Raw genomic sequence first — 16,442 nt, 5'->3', positions numbered from 1 at the left:
TGCAGTACTGACACTACTACAGGAGTGGGGGCACCACCAGCATAGACGTTCACACCATTTGTGAAAGCATTATGTAATTACCGACCACTCAGAAGTTGTCTATGGAGTATGTAAGGCCACCATAGCAGCAGTTAGAACAGTCAATTGCTCCTGACAGAGACAATGTAGGTAATCTGAAAACTTTAGGTTTTATCCTGAACTTATGTGGCAAGAAGTCCGAGAATGTTTTACACATGATGTGTGTGTTAAGACACTACTTTTTTCTGAAGTAGCAACATACTACAGATATGATGCATTAACGAACAAATTTCAATGATGCACCTAAGGCAAAACAGTTGCAGGACACCCAATTTACATTTGACTGGGCATGTTGAGCTGTCTGTACAATATTTGCCCAAATACAGAATGGTGGCAATTACTATTCATCAATGTACATGGACCGACATCCTTCCAAGAAGTGAAGACAGTAAACAGTCATGTACGTGCCACTTACTGCGAGGCTTGCCAAGAACTGATCAGTTAGTGGTACCAGAAGTACCCTCCACCACACATCATTAGGTGACTAGCAGAGTATGATGCACATATAGAACTGAATGTTCTTGAAAATGATGCATCATAAGACACACACTTGCTGATCCATTCAATACTGCTTAACCACAGAAAATTCACACATTATTTGCAATCATATCGACGATGTGCTTCTCTCCCAATCCCAAAGAGTTTGAGCAAAACGTCAAGACAACTTTAGGAAAGACATCATACCTCTGGATGTTACATATCAAAATATGGACATTCACTTAACACCAAACGTGTATAAGGAGACATTGGTTTCAACTGAGGCCATGTTTGGCAATAGCTAACAAAGAACTGGTACAACCAAGAATGGCTGTGCAGAACACCAGCAAGTGACCTTTTTGACAATGATTTACACTGAGAAATCTCCCAAAACAATACACAGCGCACGATGGAATTATGCATGCAATCGCAAGTCAGAGGTAGACTTGGTTCCTAAACACGCCTGTAGGCACACACAAAGCTTCTCATTTATTTTTGGCATTCACATGAACATGAAAAAATATTGCACTGGGAATCACATCACTGGAATTGTGAGAACTCTTTTGAATGATGGCCAAACAGTACATTCAGGACTGAAAGTTATGTTTGTTATGCTAATCACTGAGACACACCAATATGCAACATAACAAAAATTCTGGTACGGGTAAAGTACTCCAACCACATCATCTCATGATATGGGACAAATGTACTGCAATGCACAAAAAACATTGGAAGCCCATCATACACTCAAAGATTTGAGAGGAAATTAACACTCTTCAACTCATTTTATTGTCTGCTGATTTTCAACAAACAAGTTACACAGCATTCAACAGGCTCTGCTGAGCTTTATGCTTGTCTGTCAGGTCTACAGATTGACTTTTGAGACAAATATACATGTAAACCTAAAGCATGATGCATCTGCTGAATGTTTTGCAAAGTAATTGTTTGATACTGGGAAGGGAGAAAATTGGTACCTACAAATCTACACAATGCATCACATTGCCAACAAATTTTCCCAAAACCTGCAAGAATTACAAGAATTATCAGTGGCTCAGGACATGTGCTACATTAGCAGCCAAAAACAATGATATCAACTCCACCAATTTTAGCATTTAAAATTAAATACCAAGTGAAGTGACAACATATCAGTCCTTTGATACTGTAGTGAATCAAGACAAAGTCATCAATTATCCAACTAAATTCTTGAACTGGATTTGCCAGGCATGCTGCTAGATGTTTTACCATTGAAAATTTGCATGCCTATCATTCTTCTGTCAATATAAATCTAGCACGACTTTTGAATGTACCAGTTTGCAGTAAAAAATGATCAGTACCCTTAAAAACACAATTTTAAATGAAAAATCTAAATGACAAGATGTGCTCCTGCCACGCATCCCAGTGATTCCAACATGTATGTCACTTTAATTCAAATGTTTGCAGTTTCCAGTGTGATGCATGAAGTTACATCATCAAAGCTCAGGGACAATTGCTACAGATGTGTGAACTAAATTTAGTAAATTCCTCTCCCCATATGGACAGCCATATGTAGCCTGCTCACAAATCTGAAAACTTACTTTATTTGCATACACACCAGATCGAAAAACAAAATACTGTGTATCAAACATACTTCAATAAACCTAATTTAAACAATAAATACCCTTATTTGAGTAGCATTGAAATACATTTCTGGTACTCATTAGTAACCAATAAAAAATGACCAGAGTCCACATTTGATTTTGAAATATGTCTTACCATTATATAACCTGACACCTTCCATTGTCACTAAGTCTATCCTGTGTATATAACCTACTTTCATGTTTCTCTCCTTTCATTTCACCCTCTTTGGGGAATGCTGGATCAATTATTTCTTTGTGCATTGTTCTTTTCTTAGGGCACAGTATTTCTTCATTCTTTCTGAACTTCTTTTCCTCTCATCTTCCGAGATGAAGGGTTTGGACATAGGTGTAGATTTGTCTTGGAACCTTATGTTTTCATCTTTAGTAATTAATTTAGCTGTTTGACTGATAAGTGAATTTTCTGAAATCTTTAATTCTACTAGGTATTTCTCAGTTTCTTTAAACCAGTTGGGAAAAATCAAAGATTTGTTTGGTTAATCTGTTGTAATTCATTCCAAGAAGATAACCATAAAAATTTATCCTTTTTCACTGAGAATCTGAAAGTTTTTCAGTTTTCTTGTGGAGAGTTTCATTTTTGATGTATATAATCTTATTGTCTTGAATTTTTAGTCCTATGATGTTTCTTAAAATTTTTCTTTCCTTTAGCTCAAGTTTCTCCATTTGGCCTTTGAAATTCATGTTTAGTGTTCTGCTGCTTACAGTACTTTTGGCTTAATCACTGTCTTGTAATGTGTAATTTTGGACCCCCATGAAAGTGATTTTTTGTTGTATGTATTTTTTGTTAGTTGGAAGGCCAATTCAAGTTTATTTTTTCTGGATCCCATTGCTTTGCTTTCCCCAGCTTTCCAACTAATCCATTTTCCGAGATATTTGAATTCTTTTACTATTTCAATCTTTTGTTCTTGAACTTTGAGGTATTTACACGAGTGCTTCATGTTTGTCAACACCTTAGTTTTTTTCAAAGGGGATGTGAAGACCTATTTTAGCTGCTTGTTTCTTTAGTTCAAGGATTTGCTCCCATGCTTCTTCCATTGTTTCAGCAAACAGGGCCATATCATCTGCAAAAGCAATGCAATTTACTTTAAGGTTCTTCTTTTTACAACCCAGTCTTATACCACTCTTAATATTTGTGTTCCATTCTCTGACTACTTTCTCAAGTGCATAAGTGAACAGCAACGGTGAGAGACCATCCCCCTGTTGCACTCCCATTTTTATTTCAAAGTGTTTCAATAACTCGCCCATAAATTTAACTTTCAAAAATGTATTTGTCAGTGTTGCTTATATAATATTAGTTGTTTTCTTATCCAATGCCATTTCTTCCAGGATTGATAGAGATTCTCTATCAATCGAATCAAATGCTTTTTTGAAATCTATGAAGGAGATTACGTATGTCTTTGCCCTTGATTTTTGGTATGCCATGACAACCTATTTTATTTATTCAAGTAAGTGATTAAATTATTAAACTGAGTTTGCGCAAAATACTTGCCAGCAACCCCTTCCATTTCTTTTCCTCAGTCCAAGTTCTCCTACACTTTTCCTCCTCTTTCTTACTACTGGATTCCAGTTCCCCAGTTCTCAACAATCTGAAAACATGGAGCTGGTACCTGTATAGATACCATTGGTGATCTTGCAGCTCTCAAAGAATGAAATTACAATGAAATCCAGACCTTTGGCTGCTTACAAGTGTTGATAAATATCAAAAGGGACAGTTGAAAAATGATTGCCCCGACCGAGACTCAAACCTGGGACCTCCAGCAGCGAGTAATGAGTACAGTGTGTCCGTTTCTGTGTGTGTGTGTGTGTGTGTGTGTGTGTGTGTGTGTGTGTGTGTAACCATACTCACCTGGCCAGAAGCCATGTTCTTTCTGTTATCACACTTCACTAATTCCTACTATATCCAACTTTAACACTTTTTACATTGTAAATTCTCTAACCTATCTGATTAACGTCTGGAATATTATAACCAATAGGATGTCAAACATTAAGATATAAGACTACAGCTCAGTATCAAGAGAAATTTAACGGCTGTAGCTTTTCCCCTTGGTTTGAGCTATTTGTAGCATGAACACATCAAGGCCATGAAGGCTGACGTTATACTCATGTGCCCGAATCAATCAGCCACACCCCCACAACTACTTTAAAGCTTCCCGCACTCTACAGGAATGAATGTTGGTCTGGCCTCTCTACAAAAATTGTTTTGGTGTGGTTGCAGTCAATGATATACGTATTTGTATCATTAAGGCAAGCTCCATCAGGAGGGAACTACCGTGTTTAAAACTAAATTTTATACATCAGAAAAAAAAAATTCTACATTATATTACAAATAAATACAATTGATATTATTCTTTAATATTCACCTCAAGTGCTCTGAGATATTCAAAAATATCTTTTGCATATTCTCCAAGAAAAATTATGTCATTTGCAGATTCTTCGTCTATACCCTGTATGTTATACAGAGTTGATGAATAAGAAGTCTGTTCTTTATCATGCAGCCAGTTTTTATCTGCATGCTTCAAAGTTGCCTCATTTATGGGAACCCTATTTAATGCTTGTGTCAAGCCCAAAACTTCATTTTCCACACTGAAAAATGACAATCATCAGAACCTTAATTCAATACAAGCCATTAAAAAATAAAAAATAGTGTTATGGGTGTGAGGGATGGGGGGAGGGGTGGAAGAAGTATTCTTACAAGAACAAGCTCCCTATTATCAAAATTATGGAGTACCTGAGATTGCACAGACGCTCGACATCGCATTTCAAACCTTATTGCATTACTTACATGTTAATCACCAGAAGTTGACTGCTTACTCACAAAATTACAAAACATTTGTGAAATAGTACAGTGATTATGTTTTTGTCTTTCATTAACATTTTTCCTGACGACAGTTATTTACAAATGAGTAAAAATGTCAGTATCTCTAATAACAGATAAAAGTATTGTAGTGCCTCAGTGTTCTTAAAATGGGTTCTTCTTTCACTTTTTCCTCTACCATACACACTATAAACTGTATATGTGTATTCATAGGCATCACTTATCTGTTGTGGTTTTTTCTTCAATTATGTATTTGCAACTAGACACTTTTTTTAAATAAAAGATGTAACACGACACCTGTTACTTCTGGAATAATGCGAAATATGGAAGACCACAAACAGAAATGAATGTACCTCCATGCAACAAATTATGGCAAAAGTTCTGACCCCCTTAAAGCTTTGATGGATGGTTCCTAAACTTAATTAGCATAAGTGTCTATGTGATCTTAGTTTTCCTACACTGAAGTTTCATATGAATGCATGAAATGTGCACCATGAACAAGAATTTATGTACCTTAGATTTTATGTATCGCTAAATGTTTCCTGCTACCTGCGTATAACAAAGTTTATGACAACGTTACTGCTTAAACTGAAAAATATATAATATCTACACAGTGGATATAGAACACTTTCATCTATGTAAATGTTCACTGATCAATAAATAGCTTTCCACTTTATGAAACAAGAACAATCACTACCACAGCAACTAACTAAGAACTAAACACAGTGGAACACTACAAAATGAATTCCAAAACAGAAAAACAGAAAAGATTGTGAGACAAAGCAAATTTTGCTGTCAATGTGTAATTCATGCACTAGAATTCATAACAGAAATATTAAACTTTTCTGGATTACGAATGTGATTTATTGCATGGCGCATATTTCAGGTAATGGCTATCTGTGGAAGTTGTGACATTTTCCAAGGTATCCAGGTCATTTGGATAAGTTCAACAGCAGAGCGCATGGCATAAATTAAAGAAAAAGAATTGGAAAACAAAAAAGGCAATAAAATTAAATGGGAACTGAGGAAGGCAACAAGAATTTGTAAAACACAGAGCGCCAAGATGTGTACAACATGTTGTTGTTGTTGTTGTTGTTGTGGTCTTCAGTCCTGAGACTGGTTTGATGCAGCTCTCCATGCCACTCTATCCTGTGCAAGCTTTTTCATCTCCCAGTACCTACTGCAACCTACATCCTTCTGAATCTGCTTAGTGTATTCATCTCTTGGTCTCCCTCTACGATTTTTACCCTCCACGCTGCCCTCCAATACTAAATTGGTGATCCCTTGATGCCTCAGAACATGTCCTACCAACCGATCCCTTCTTCTGGTCAAGTTGTGCCACAAACTTCTTTTCTCCCCAATACTATTCAATACTTCCTCATTAGTTATGTGATCTACCCATCTAATCTTCAGCATTCTTCTGTAGCACCACATTTCGAAAGTTTCTATTCTCTTCTTGTCCAAACTATTTATCGTCCATGTTTCACTTCCATACATGGCTACACTCCATACGAATACTTTCAGAAATGACTTCCTGACACTTAAATCAATACTGGATGTTAACAAATTTCTCTTCTTCAGAAACGCTTTCCTTGCCATTGCCAGCCTACATTTTATATCCTCTCTACTTCGACCATCATCAGTTATTTTGCTCCCCAAATAGCAAAACTCCTTTACTACTTTAAGTGCCTCATTTCCTAATCTAATTCCCTCAGCATCACCCGACTTAATTAGACTACATTCCATTATCCTTGTTTTGCTTTTGTTGATGTTCATCTTATATCCTCCTTTCAAGACACTGTCCATTCCATTCAACTGCTCTTCCAAGTCCTTTGCTGTCTCTGACAGAATTACAATGTCATTGGCGAACCTCAAAGTTTTTATTTCTTCTCCATGAATTTTAATACCTACCCCGAATTTTTCTTTTGTTTCCTTTACTGCTTGCTCAATATACAGATTGAACAACATCGGGGAGAGGCTACAACCCTGTCTTACTCCCTTCCCAACAACTGCTTCCCTTTCATGTCCCTCGACTCTTATAACTGCCATCTGGTTTCTGTACAAATTGTAAATAGCCTTTCGCTCCCTGTATTTTACCCTTGCCACCTTTAGAATTTGAAAGAGAGTATTCCAGTCAACATTGTCAAAAGCTTTCTCTAAGTCTACAAATGCTAGAAACGTAGGTTTGCCTTTCCTTAATCTTTCTTCTAAGATAAGTCTTAAGGTCAGTATTGCCTCACGTGTTCCAGTGTTTCTACAGAATCCAAACTGATCTTCCCCGAGGTTGGCTTCTACTAGTTTTTCCATTCGTCTGTAAAGAATTCGTGTTAGTATTTTGCAGCTGTGACTTATTAAGCTGATAGTTCGGTAATTTTCACATCTGTCAACACCTGCTTTCTTTGGGATTGGAATTATTATATTCTTCTTGAAGTCTGAGGGTATTTCGCCTGTTTCATACATCTTGCTCACCAGATGGTAGAGTTTTGTCAGGACTGGCTCTCCCACGGCCTTCAGTAGTTCCAATGGAATATTGTCTACTCCGGGGGTCTTGTTTCGACTCAGGTCTTTCAATGCTCTGTCAAACTCTTCATGCAGTATCATATCTCCCATTTCATCTTCATCTACATCCTCTTCCATTTCCATAATATTGTCCTCAAGTACATCGCCCTTGTATAGACCCTCTATATACTCCTTCCACCTTTCTGCTTTCCCTTCTTTGCTTAGAACTGGGTTTCCATCTGAGCTCTTGATATTCATACAAGTCGTTCTCTTATCTCCAAAGCTCTCTTTAATTTTCCTGTAGGCGGTATCTATCTTACCCCTAGTGAGATAGGCCTCTACATCCTTACATTTGTCCTCTAGCCATCCCTGCTTAGCCATTTTGCACTTCCTGTCGATCTCATTTTTGAAACGTTTGTATTCCTTTTTGCCTGTTTCACTTACTGCATTTTTATATTTTCTCCTTTCATCAATTAAATTCAATATTTCTTCTGTTACCCAAGGATTTCTACTAGCCCTCGTCTTTTTACCTACTTGATTCTCTGCTGCCTTCACTACTTCATCCCTCAAAGCTACCCATTCTTCTTCTACTGTATTTATTTTCCCCATTCCTGTCAATTGCTCCCTTATGCTCTCCCTGAATCTCTGTACAACCTCTGGTTCTTTCAGTTTATCCAGGTCCCATCTCCTTAAATTCCCACCTTTTTGCAGTTTCTTCAGTTTCAATCTGCAGTTCATAACCAATAGATTGTGGTCAGAATCCACATCTGCCCCTGGAAATGTCTTACAATTTAAAACCTGGTTCCTAAATCTCTGTCTTACCATTATATAATCTATCTGATACCTTTTAGTATCTCCAGGGTTCTTCCATGTATACAACCTTCTTTCATGATTCTTAAACCTAGTGTTAGTTATGATTATGTTGTGCTCTGTGCAAAATTCTACCAGACAGCTTCCTCTTTCATTTCTGTCCCCCAATCCATATTCACCTACTATGTTTCCTTCTCTCCCTTTTCCTACACTCTAATTCCAATCACCCATGACTATTAAATTTTCGTCTCCCTTCACAATCTGAATAATTTCTTTTATTTCATCATACATTTCTTCAATTTCTTCGTCATCTGCAGAGCTAGTTGGCATATAAACTTGTACTACTGTAGTAGGTGTGGGCTTCGTATCTATCTTGGCCACAATAATGCGTTCACTATGCTGTTTGTAGTAGCTTACCCGCATTCCTATTTTCCTATTCATTATTAAACCTACTCCTGCATTACCCCTATTTGATTTTGTGTTTATAACCCTGTAGTCACCTGACCAGAAGTCTTGTTCCTCCTGCCACCGAACTTCACTAATTCCCACTATATCTAACTTCAACCTATCCATTTCCCTTTTTAAATTTTCTAACCTACCTGCCCGATTAAGGGATCTGACATTCCACGCTCCGATCCGTAGAACGCCAGTTTTCTTTCTCCTGATAACGACATCCTCTTGAGTAGTCCCCGCCCGGAGATCCGAATGGGGGACTATTTTACCTCCGGAATATTTTACCCAAGAGGACGCCATCATCATGTAATCATACAGTAAAGCTGCATGCCCTCGGGAAAAATTACGGCTGTAGTTTCCCCTTGCTTTCAGCCGTTCGCAGTACCAGCACAGCAAGGCCGTTTTGGTTATTGTTACAAGGCCAGATCAGTCAATCATCCAGACTGTTGCCCTTGCAACTACTGAAAAGGCTGCTGCCCCTCTTCAGGAACCACACGTTTGTCTGGCCTCTCAACAGATACCCCTCCGTTGTGGTTGCACCTACGGTACGGCTATCTGTATCGCTGAGGCACGCAAGCCTCCCCACCAACGGCAAGGTCCATGGTTCATGGGGAGGGGGGGGGGGGGGGGGGGGGGGGGGGGGTGTACAACATAGCTGGTGTAAATTAAAAAAAGGTGAGTGACAGTCAAATGCTACTGTTTTCTTAAGAAATTAAATGGCAGAAGCAGATTAATTTAATCAAAATTCTGAATTAGAAACAGGATCAGAACACTACACAAAATAAATTCTAATAAAAGTCAACAGACCATCAAAATGTATGCACTTTTTTCTTTAAATGCAGATAAGAAACTGTTCAAATAGTTCCAAAATTGCAGAAAATTTTAATAACTTTTCTGTTAATGGCAGGTAATTGTCTTTGAATATTTCCTTACCAGGTGGTCTGCAATTCCCAAGAAAAGTTCCAGGAAAAGTTTGATAAAATTCAGCTTCATCCGACATCTCCAACAGAAGTTTTAGTATTATTAAAAGTAATAGATGATCACGTGGTCAAGGTTCAATTTGTAGTAAAACAACGAAGTGTTTTCAAACTGAGACAAATACAGAATTAGACAAGCTGGCAAAGAAACAGTATTCGATAAGTGTCACCATTGTATGTGTGGGAAATTCCACAGCAGTTTAATTAATGAAACATTTTGTGCAAAAGCCGTTGTATAAAATATGCCATAAAACTTAAATCCGTTCTTAGTTTCCTGTCTAACTATCACCTCAGAAGTCAATTCAGTTCAATTTATTATAATCCATTTTATCATATACATGATATAGGAATTGTCACAGACACACAGACAGAGAGAGAGAGAATAATTTATGTTTTAAACAGTGAAGGGAAATAACATTTTCTTAGTTACAATTTACATATTTTGTCTTCTTTTTACATGCAGGTTGAAAAAAAAAGGATTATGCAAAAAAATCAAAAGATGAGCACTATCTGTTTAGATAGCAAAGAAATTCATCAACATTACAGAAACTGACCTAATAGTAGCCTCTTTAATTCATTTTTAAATATATGTAAGTTTTGTATGCTTTTTATTTCTTTAGGTAAGATATTAAACATTATTTTGGGTAGCTACAACAGACTATTTTGGTACAGGGATTTTGAATGTATGTTTCTACGGAAATCTGCAAAAAGTACTGATTCTGCTCTTGTTAGATGGTTAGGAAAATCATTAATAAAAACTAAGAAGATCAGAGGACCTAGAACAGAACCCTGGGGTATACCACAGTTGACTTTCAGATATGTTGAGTAATATTTTGTGCCATTATGTATTATTCCAACTCTGATATCTGTTGCACAGATACGACTGAAACCAGCTTTATGCTTTTCGACGTAATCCATAGCAATACAGTTTCTCTAGCAAAGTATCATGGCTGATGATGTCAAATGCCTTGGATGGATCTAAAAATATTCCACAGTAAGTCATTATCCATTGCAGTTAAAACCTGTTCCAAGAAGTGATATACGGCTGTTTCTGTAGACCTGTTTTTCCTGAACCCATTCTGTGCATTGGTTAGAATTTTGCATTTGTTTAGAAAACTCAACTGTCTCTCATACATAACCCTGTCAATTACTTTAGCAAAACCTGACAGTTGTGACAATGGTCTATAATTTTGTATGGTATATGGACAGTCTTTTTTAATAAAGTGGCTTTATTACTGATTTTCTGAAAATACCCACAAAGTTTTTAAAACTTACACTACAGATCAGTGTACCATTGCGGCCACTTGCCAACTCACAACCCAGCTATAACACTAATACAAAACAATATCCCAAGAAATCCTGACATATAAAAAAAACGCAACACACGAAATGAATACGAAAACTAGTAACCAATCATACAGCGAATACTACCCAGATCAAGAAATGCCAATCTCTTGATCACCATGTCAGAAACAAAAGTAATCAGTTTGTATCTTCCACTAAAACAAGTCACTAGATTCAGCAGTTCTCACTGGCTACTGTGTACTATCATTCAGTTGGCTATACAGAAAAACTGACAGCAGCAGCAGCACACAGTGGAAGACCCACCAACATTCTAAGTCCACTTTAGCCTCGATACTAGTACAGGCAAAAATACCCAGTAGAAAACAGTTGTATTTTTAAAATTTCAAGAACTCTAAAACCCTAAGAAAAGGACTATATTTATCCTAACCAGTAATATAATACAATCAATAAATTAGACTTGATTGCTAGAATTGGGAATACTTTGTGACTAGGTTAGGTCTAAAGCTTATGACTGTCAACCACGATATCCTAATGTAAAAGTTGAAATATTATGGAATGGTAGACAGCAAGCACATCTGTGGTTTTTATCATATCTGAATGACAGGAAACAATTTCTATCAGTACTAAGCCAATCAATTTCAAACAAACATGGTTCCATTTTGGTTTCTCTTTTTCCTGATACCCAATCCCCCACTTGTAATTTCATGAGATAAATTTCGTACTTTTTGCAGACAACGCAAGTATAGGAATAAAAAATAGTACCCATTTTCTTACTGAAAAGGTAATTATGAAATATTCTAAACCAGATCAAGGCAAACAGATTTTTATTAAATTTTGGCAAGACTCAGTATATGCAGTTCAGTATTTTAACTCCACAAGCTAGAGAAATAGGTTTCTCAAAAGAAAAGTAATAGGAAGTATTTTTGAGATTACAGATAGAGCACAATCTGAACTGGAAAACCCGCTACCTAGAATTAATGAAGTACATTGGTTCAGTTATGTTTGCAGCACAGACAGTTAGTGCTATTGTCAATTTAAAACAAAGAAACTGTTATAGTTTATTCTGTGTATTTACATTCACTAACCAGTTATGGAATTTTTTGGAGAAATTCCTATTCCTGTGATACTTTAAGAACACAGAAGTGTGCTACAAGACATATCTGTTGCTAACTCTACAGCATCCTACAAAGACCTCTTCAACAAATTAGGTGTTCCAACAACTAGTTCACAACGCATATCAGTGCACGTTAAATGATGTGTGAATAGTGTGGAGGAGCTTCAATTAGAGAATGTCCTGTTGCAAAACTAACTGCACTGGAGAGTATCTGCACAGAAATTCTTAGGCATTGTTGGATGCAGCATGTAAAAGACATGCTTTTTGATGCTGCACATTTTAGTGATTTTTATCGAGATGAACTCGTGCTGTAGTGTTCCTCTTTGGCACCAGTGTAGAGGTGTGCACAGAATGAGCTACAGAAAGAAGCCATGCAATAAGCTTGTTTCTTTATATATAAAAGCTGACTTAATAAATTCCCCTTGTGAGAGACCACACGTGCTAGATCATATACCAATTTAAAGTTCTAGATTCGCACGAGTTGGTTCACATTCGTAAGCAACTGGAAGTTGCTTTGACTACCATCACACAATTGGAAGCTGCTGCAAATCGTGTGCTGGAAGAGTTCCCAAGAGTTGTGCACCTATGATAACAGTACCATAGATATTTCAAGAACTATCCTGTCCTGTGGATCCTGTGAGGGGACAGAAAGTAAAGGATGTGTCATTACTCATCCACTTCACTGTGGGTAGCATTTCACTCTTAGATCTAGGCATCCTGTGCAGGATGGACAGGGACCAGGGAGGACTCAGTGTGTTTTAATGATCCCCCAAACCAACAAGCTCGAGGTGCTGTCTTTCAGCAATACTGAGCCAGTGAAACTCATTTCACCGTTTTTGGGGAAAACGGTTTCGTCCAGTGTAAAGAAGAGACAAATGCAAAAGTGTAAGGGTCTATTAATCATCAGCAGTTCAAACATATGGTGAATGATGGTACCCCCTTAGGGAAATGGCAGCAAAGTACAGGAAATCACACCAGGTGCACTCAGTGTGTAAGCCTGGTTGCTTCATTCATCATGTTGAAGAGGTTATCCCGACTGTCATTGAGGGAAGAGGCTGCAACCAACTGCAACTTGTGGAGCACGTTGGAACAAATGATGCCTGTTGTCTGGGCTCAGAGATCATCTTTGGTCATTCCAGCAACTGGCAGAGAAGGTTGAGAAGACCAGACTTGCATGTGGAGTTTCAACAAAACACAATTTGCAGCATTGTCCCCATTACTGATTGTGGCCTTTTGGTTCAGAGTAGAGTGGGAGGACTGACCCAGAGACTTTGAAGGTTCTGTGACAAGCTAAACTATGACTTCCTGGACTTTCATCATAAGGTTGATAACTGTAGGGTCCCCCTAAATGGGTCAGGTGTGCACTACAAATCAGAGGCTGCTACTCAGGTAGCTGTGCGTGGGGCGCACCCAAGGATTTTTTAGATTAGACACTGTAGGGAACTCCAGAAGTATCAGTGTAAGATTGAAAGAAATTCTTCAAACAGGTGAGAGTATGAAAATCCTAATGATTAACTGCCAGAGCATTCACAACAAAGCACTCCTGAAAAGCAGTGAAGCTCACATAGCACTACACACAAAAAGCTGGTTGAAACCTGAAATTGACAGCAGTGAGATATCTAGGGAGAATTTCAGTGTATATCAAAATGACAGGCACAAGGGAAATGGAGGCAGGGTGTTTGTCACACTAGACAAGAAACTCAAATCCACTGAAATGGAAATTGAAGCTGCATGCGAGATTGCTTGGGCATGACTCAGTAACAGGGGAGGGTATAAAATGATAACTGTATTTCTATGGCCCCACCAGACTCATCTCCTAATGTTACTGAAAACTTTAGAGAATCAGTTCACTTGTACCTAAGTTCCCCAATCATACTGTAATCATCAATAGAGACTTTAACCATCCAACAATCAATTGAGATAAATGCAATTTTGTTAGGGGTGATAAGACATCCTGCAAAACTTTACTAAATGCGTTATCTGAAAACTTGCCAGACAGATGGTCAGTAGCCCCACTCATGTTGGAAATATATTGGATCTAATGGCAACAAATATGCCTGACCTCTTTAAGGACGTCCACATTAAAACTGGTATCAGTGACCATAGCACGTGGCAACAATGATTATCAAAGTACAAAGGACAACTAAAACAAGCAGAAAGATGAATATATTCAGTAAACTAGATAAAAGACCAGTAGTGTCATATTTCAATGAGGAACATGATCAACTTTCAGCACAGGGCAGAAACATGTACAAGAACTCTGGCTCAAGTTTAAATGAATAGTTGACCACACACTGGATAGATACGTACCCTGTACAACAGTCATAATGAGAGGGAACTTCCACAGGGTACAGTCACTGTCAAGAAACTTCTAAAGAAACAGATTATTGCATAACAAGCGAAAAACAAAGTGTTGGACTATAAATAGAGATGGGTGAAAGAGATTTGACTCTCAACATAGCAACGCATAATGACTTCAGCAACTAGCACTGCGGAATATTGTCAAGCGATCTTCAAAGAACGCAAAGAAATTCTGGTCATATGAAAAGGCTGTTAGTGGCCCAAAGGTTGTGTCCAGTCCCTAGCATATGAGACGGGAACAGAAATTGAGGGTAGTAAAGCAAAAGCTGAAATACTTTACTCTGTTTTCAAATATTCCTTTAAAAAGGAAAACCCAGGGGAATTGCCCCAATTTAATCCTCATACCACTGAAAAGATGATTGAATTAAATATTAGTATGAGTCATGTTGAGAAACAGCTGAAATTGTGAAAACTGAGCAGAGCTACAGGTCCTGATGGAATCCCTATCACATTCTATACTGAAATGATCATACGGCATTTATTGGCCGGGATATACCATACGCGGTTTGGCCACTGTATTGCAAGTCCTTTTAGTTGACGCCACTTTGGCAACTTGCATGTCATACTGAATTTGCAACTCACCTGGCATACTGAAAGCTGTGGATCAAGGCAACCACGCAGATGCAGTATTTCTTGACTTCCCAAAAGCATTTGACTCAGTATTACACCTTCACTTATTGTCAACATATGGTCATATGGGATATCAAGTGAAACTTGCATCGTCAGATGTGGAGATAACTGTGTGCGTCCCAGGGAAGTGTGTTGGGCCCTTTTGCTGTTAATGTGTATATTAACGACCTTGCAGACAATATTAGTAGTAAAAACAAGGTTTCTGGCAGATGATTCAGTTTTCTATAATGAAATGTTACCTGAAAGAAGTTGCATAAATATTCAGTCAGATCTTGATAAGATTTCAAAGTGGTGCAGAGTTTGGCAACTTGCTTTAAATGTTCAGAAATGTAAAATTTCGCACCTTAAAAAACATAAAAAGCCTAGTACGTCATGATAATATCAGTGAGTCACTGTTTGAATCTGACGACTCCTACAAATACCTGAGTAACACTTTGTAGGAATATGAAATAGAATGATCACATAGATTCAGTCGTCAGTAAAGCAGATGGTATACTTCAGTTTATAGGTAGAATACTGGGAAGTGCAATCAATCTACAAAGGAGACTGCTTACAAATCACTCACTTGAGTAGTTCTAGAATATTGCTCAAGTTTGTGGGAGGTTTGTTTAATCCATGGGAGAATGATTCAGGGATACTGGAGGAACTCAACTGGCAGACTCTTGAAGACATGTACACTATCCCGAGAAAGTCTATTAAAATTTCAAGAACCAGCTTTGAGTGATTACTCTAGGAATAGGTTACAATCACCTATGTATCAATCATAAATATCATGAGGATCAGATTAGAATAATTACTGCACGCAGAGAGGCATTCAAACAAACAGTCTTCCTGTGCTAAACACATGAATGGAATGGGAGGAAACCCTAGTAGTTGGTACAATGGGAAATACCCTCTGCCATGCACCTCATAGTGGTTTGCGGAGTATACATACTGGAATTTAAAAGTTTGGGGGTACGTTAAAATTAGAGTGAGCACTGGAATTTAGTAAAGTCATTTCATTGTACTGCACTGAAATTAAATTGACACAACTTTTTTTACACATTCCAGGGTTCACTCTCTGTGAGATCTATAAGAATAGGCCTCCGGTATATTTTGCCAGTCGTAAAAGGCGACGAAAAGAACAAACCACTAATAGGACTAACCCCCCTTTTAGTGTGATTACTTGGTTCAGGACAGAAGTAAAGAAGCCTCGGACAAGCGCCGTCATGGTTGGGGACGACGCTTGAACCCTATGCCCGCCCACAATGGTAACGACACTGCTAGCCAACTGGAAAACGATTTAAATC

General features: G+C 37.8%; 1 protein-coding gene across 3 annotated transcripts in view; it reads right to left on the bottom strand.

Annotated features, from left to right (window-relative positions):
- LOC124802770 (G2/mitotic-specific cyclin-B-like) overlaps positions 1-16,442 on the bottom strand; it is a 91,871-nt gene that overhangs the window by 71,031 nt on the left and 4,398 nt on the right. For all 3 annotated transcript variants that reach the window (XM_047263763.1, XM_047263765.1, XM_047263764.1), the window contains exon 3: positions 4,550-4,772. In XM_047263763.1, the coding sequence (XP_047119719.1) occupies positions 4,550-4,772 (223 nt within the window). The remainder of the gene's footprint in view (positions 1-4,549; positions 4,773-16,442) is intronic.

This window comes from Schistocerca piceifrons, chromosome 6 (genome assembly GCF_021461385.2).
Source record: "Schistocerca piceifrons isolate TAMUIC-IGC-003096 chromosome 6, iqSchPice1.1, whole genome shotgun sequence".
NCBI lineage: Eukaryota > Metazoa > Arthropoda > Insecta > Orthoptera > Acrididae > Schistocerca > Schistocerca piceifrons.
This window is presented reverse-complemented; position numbering and strand designations above follow the sequence as displayed.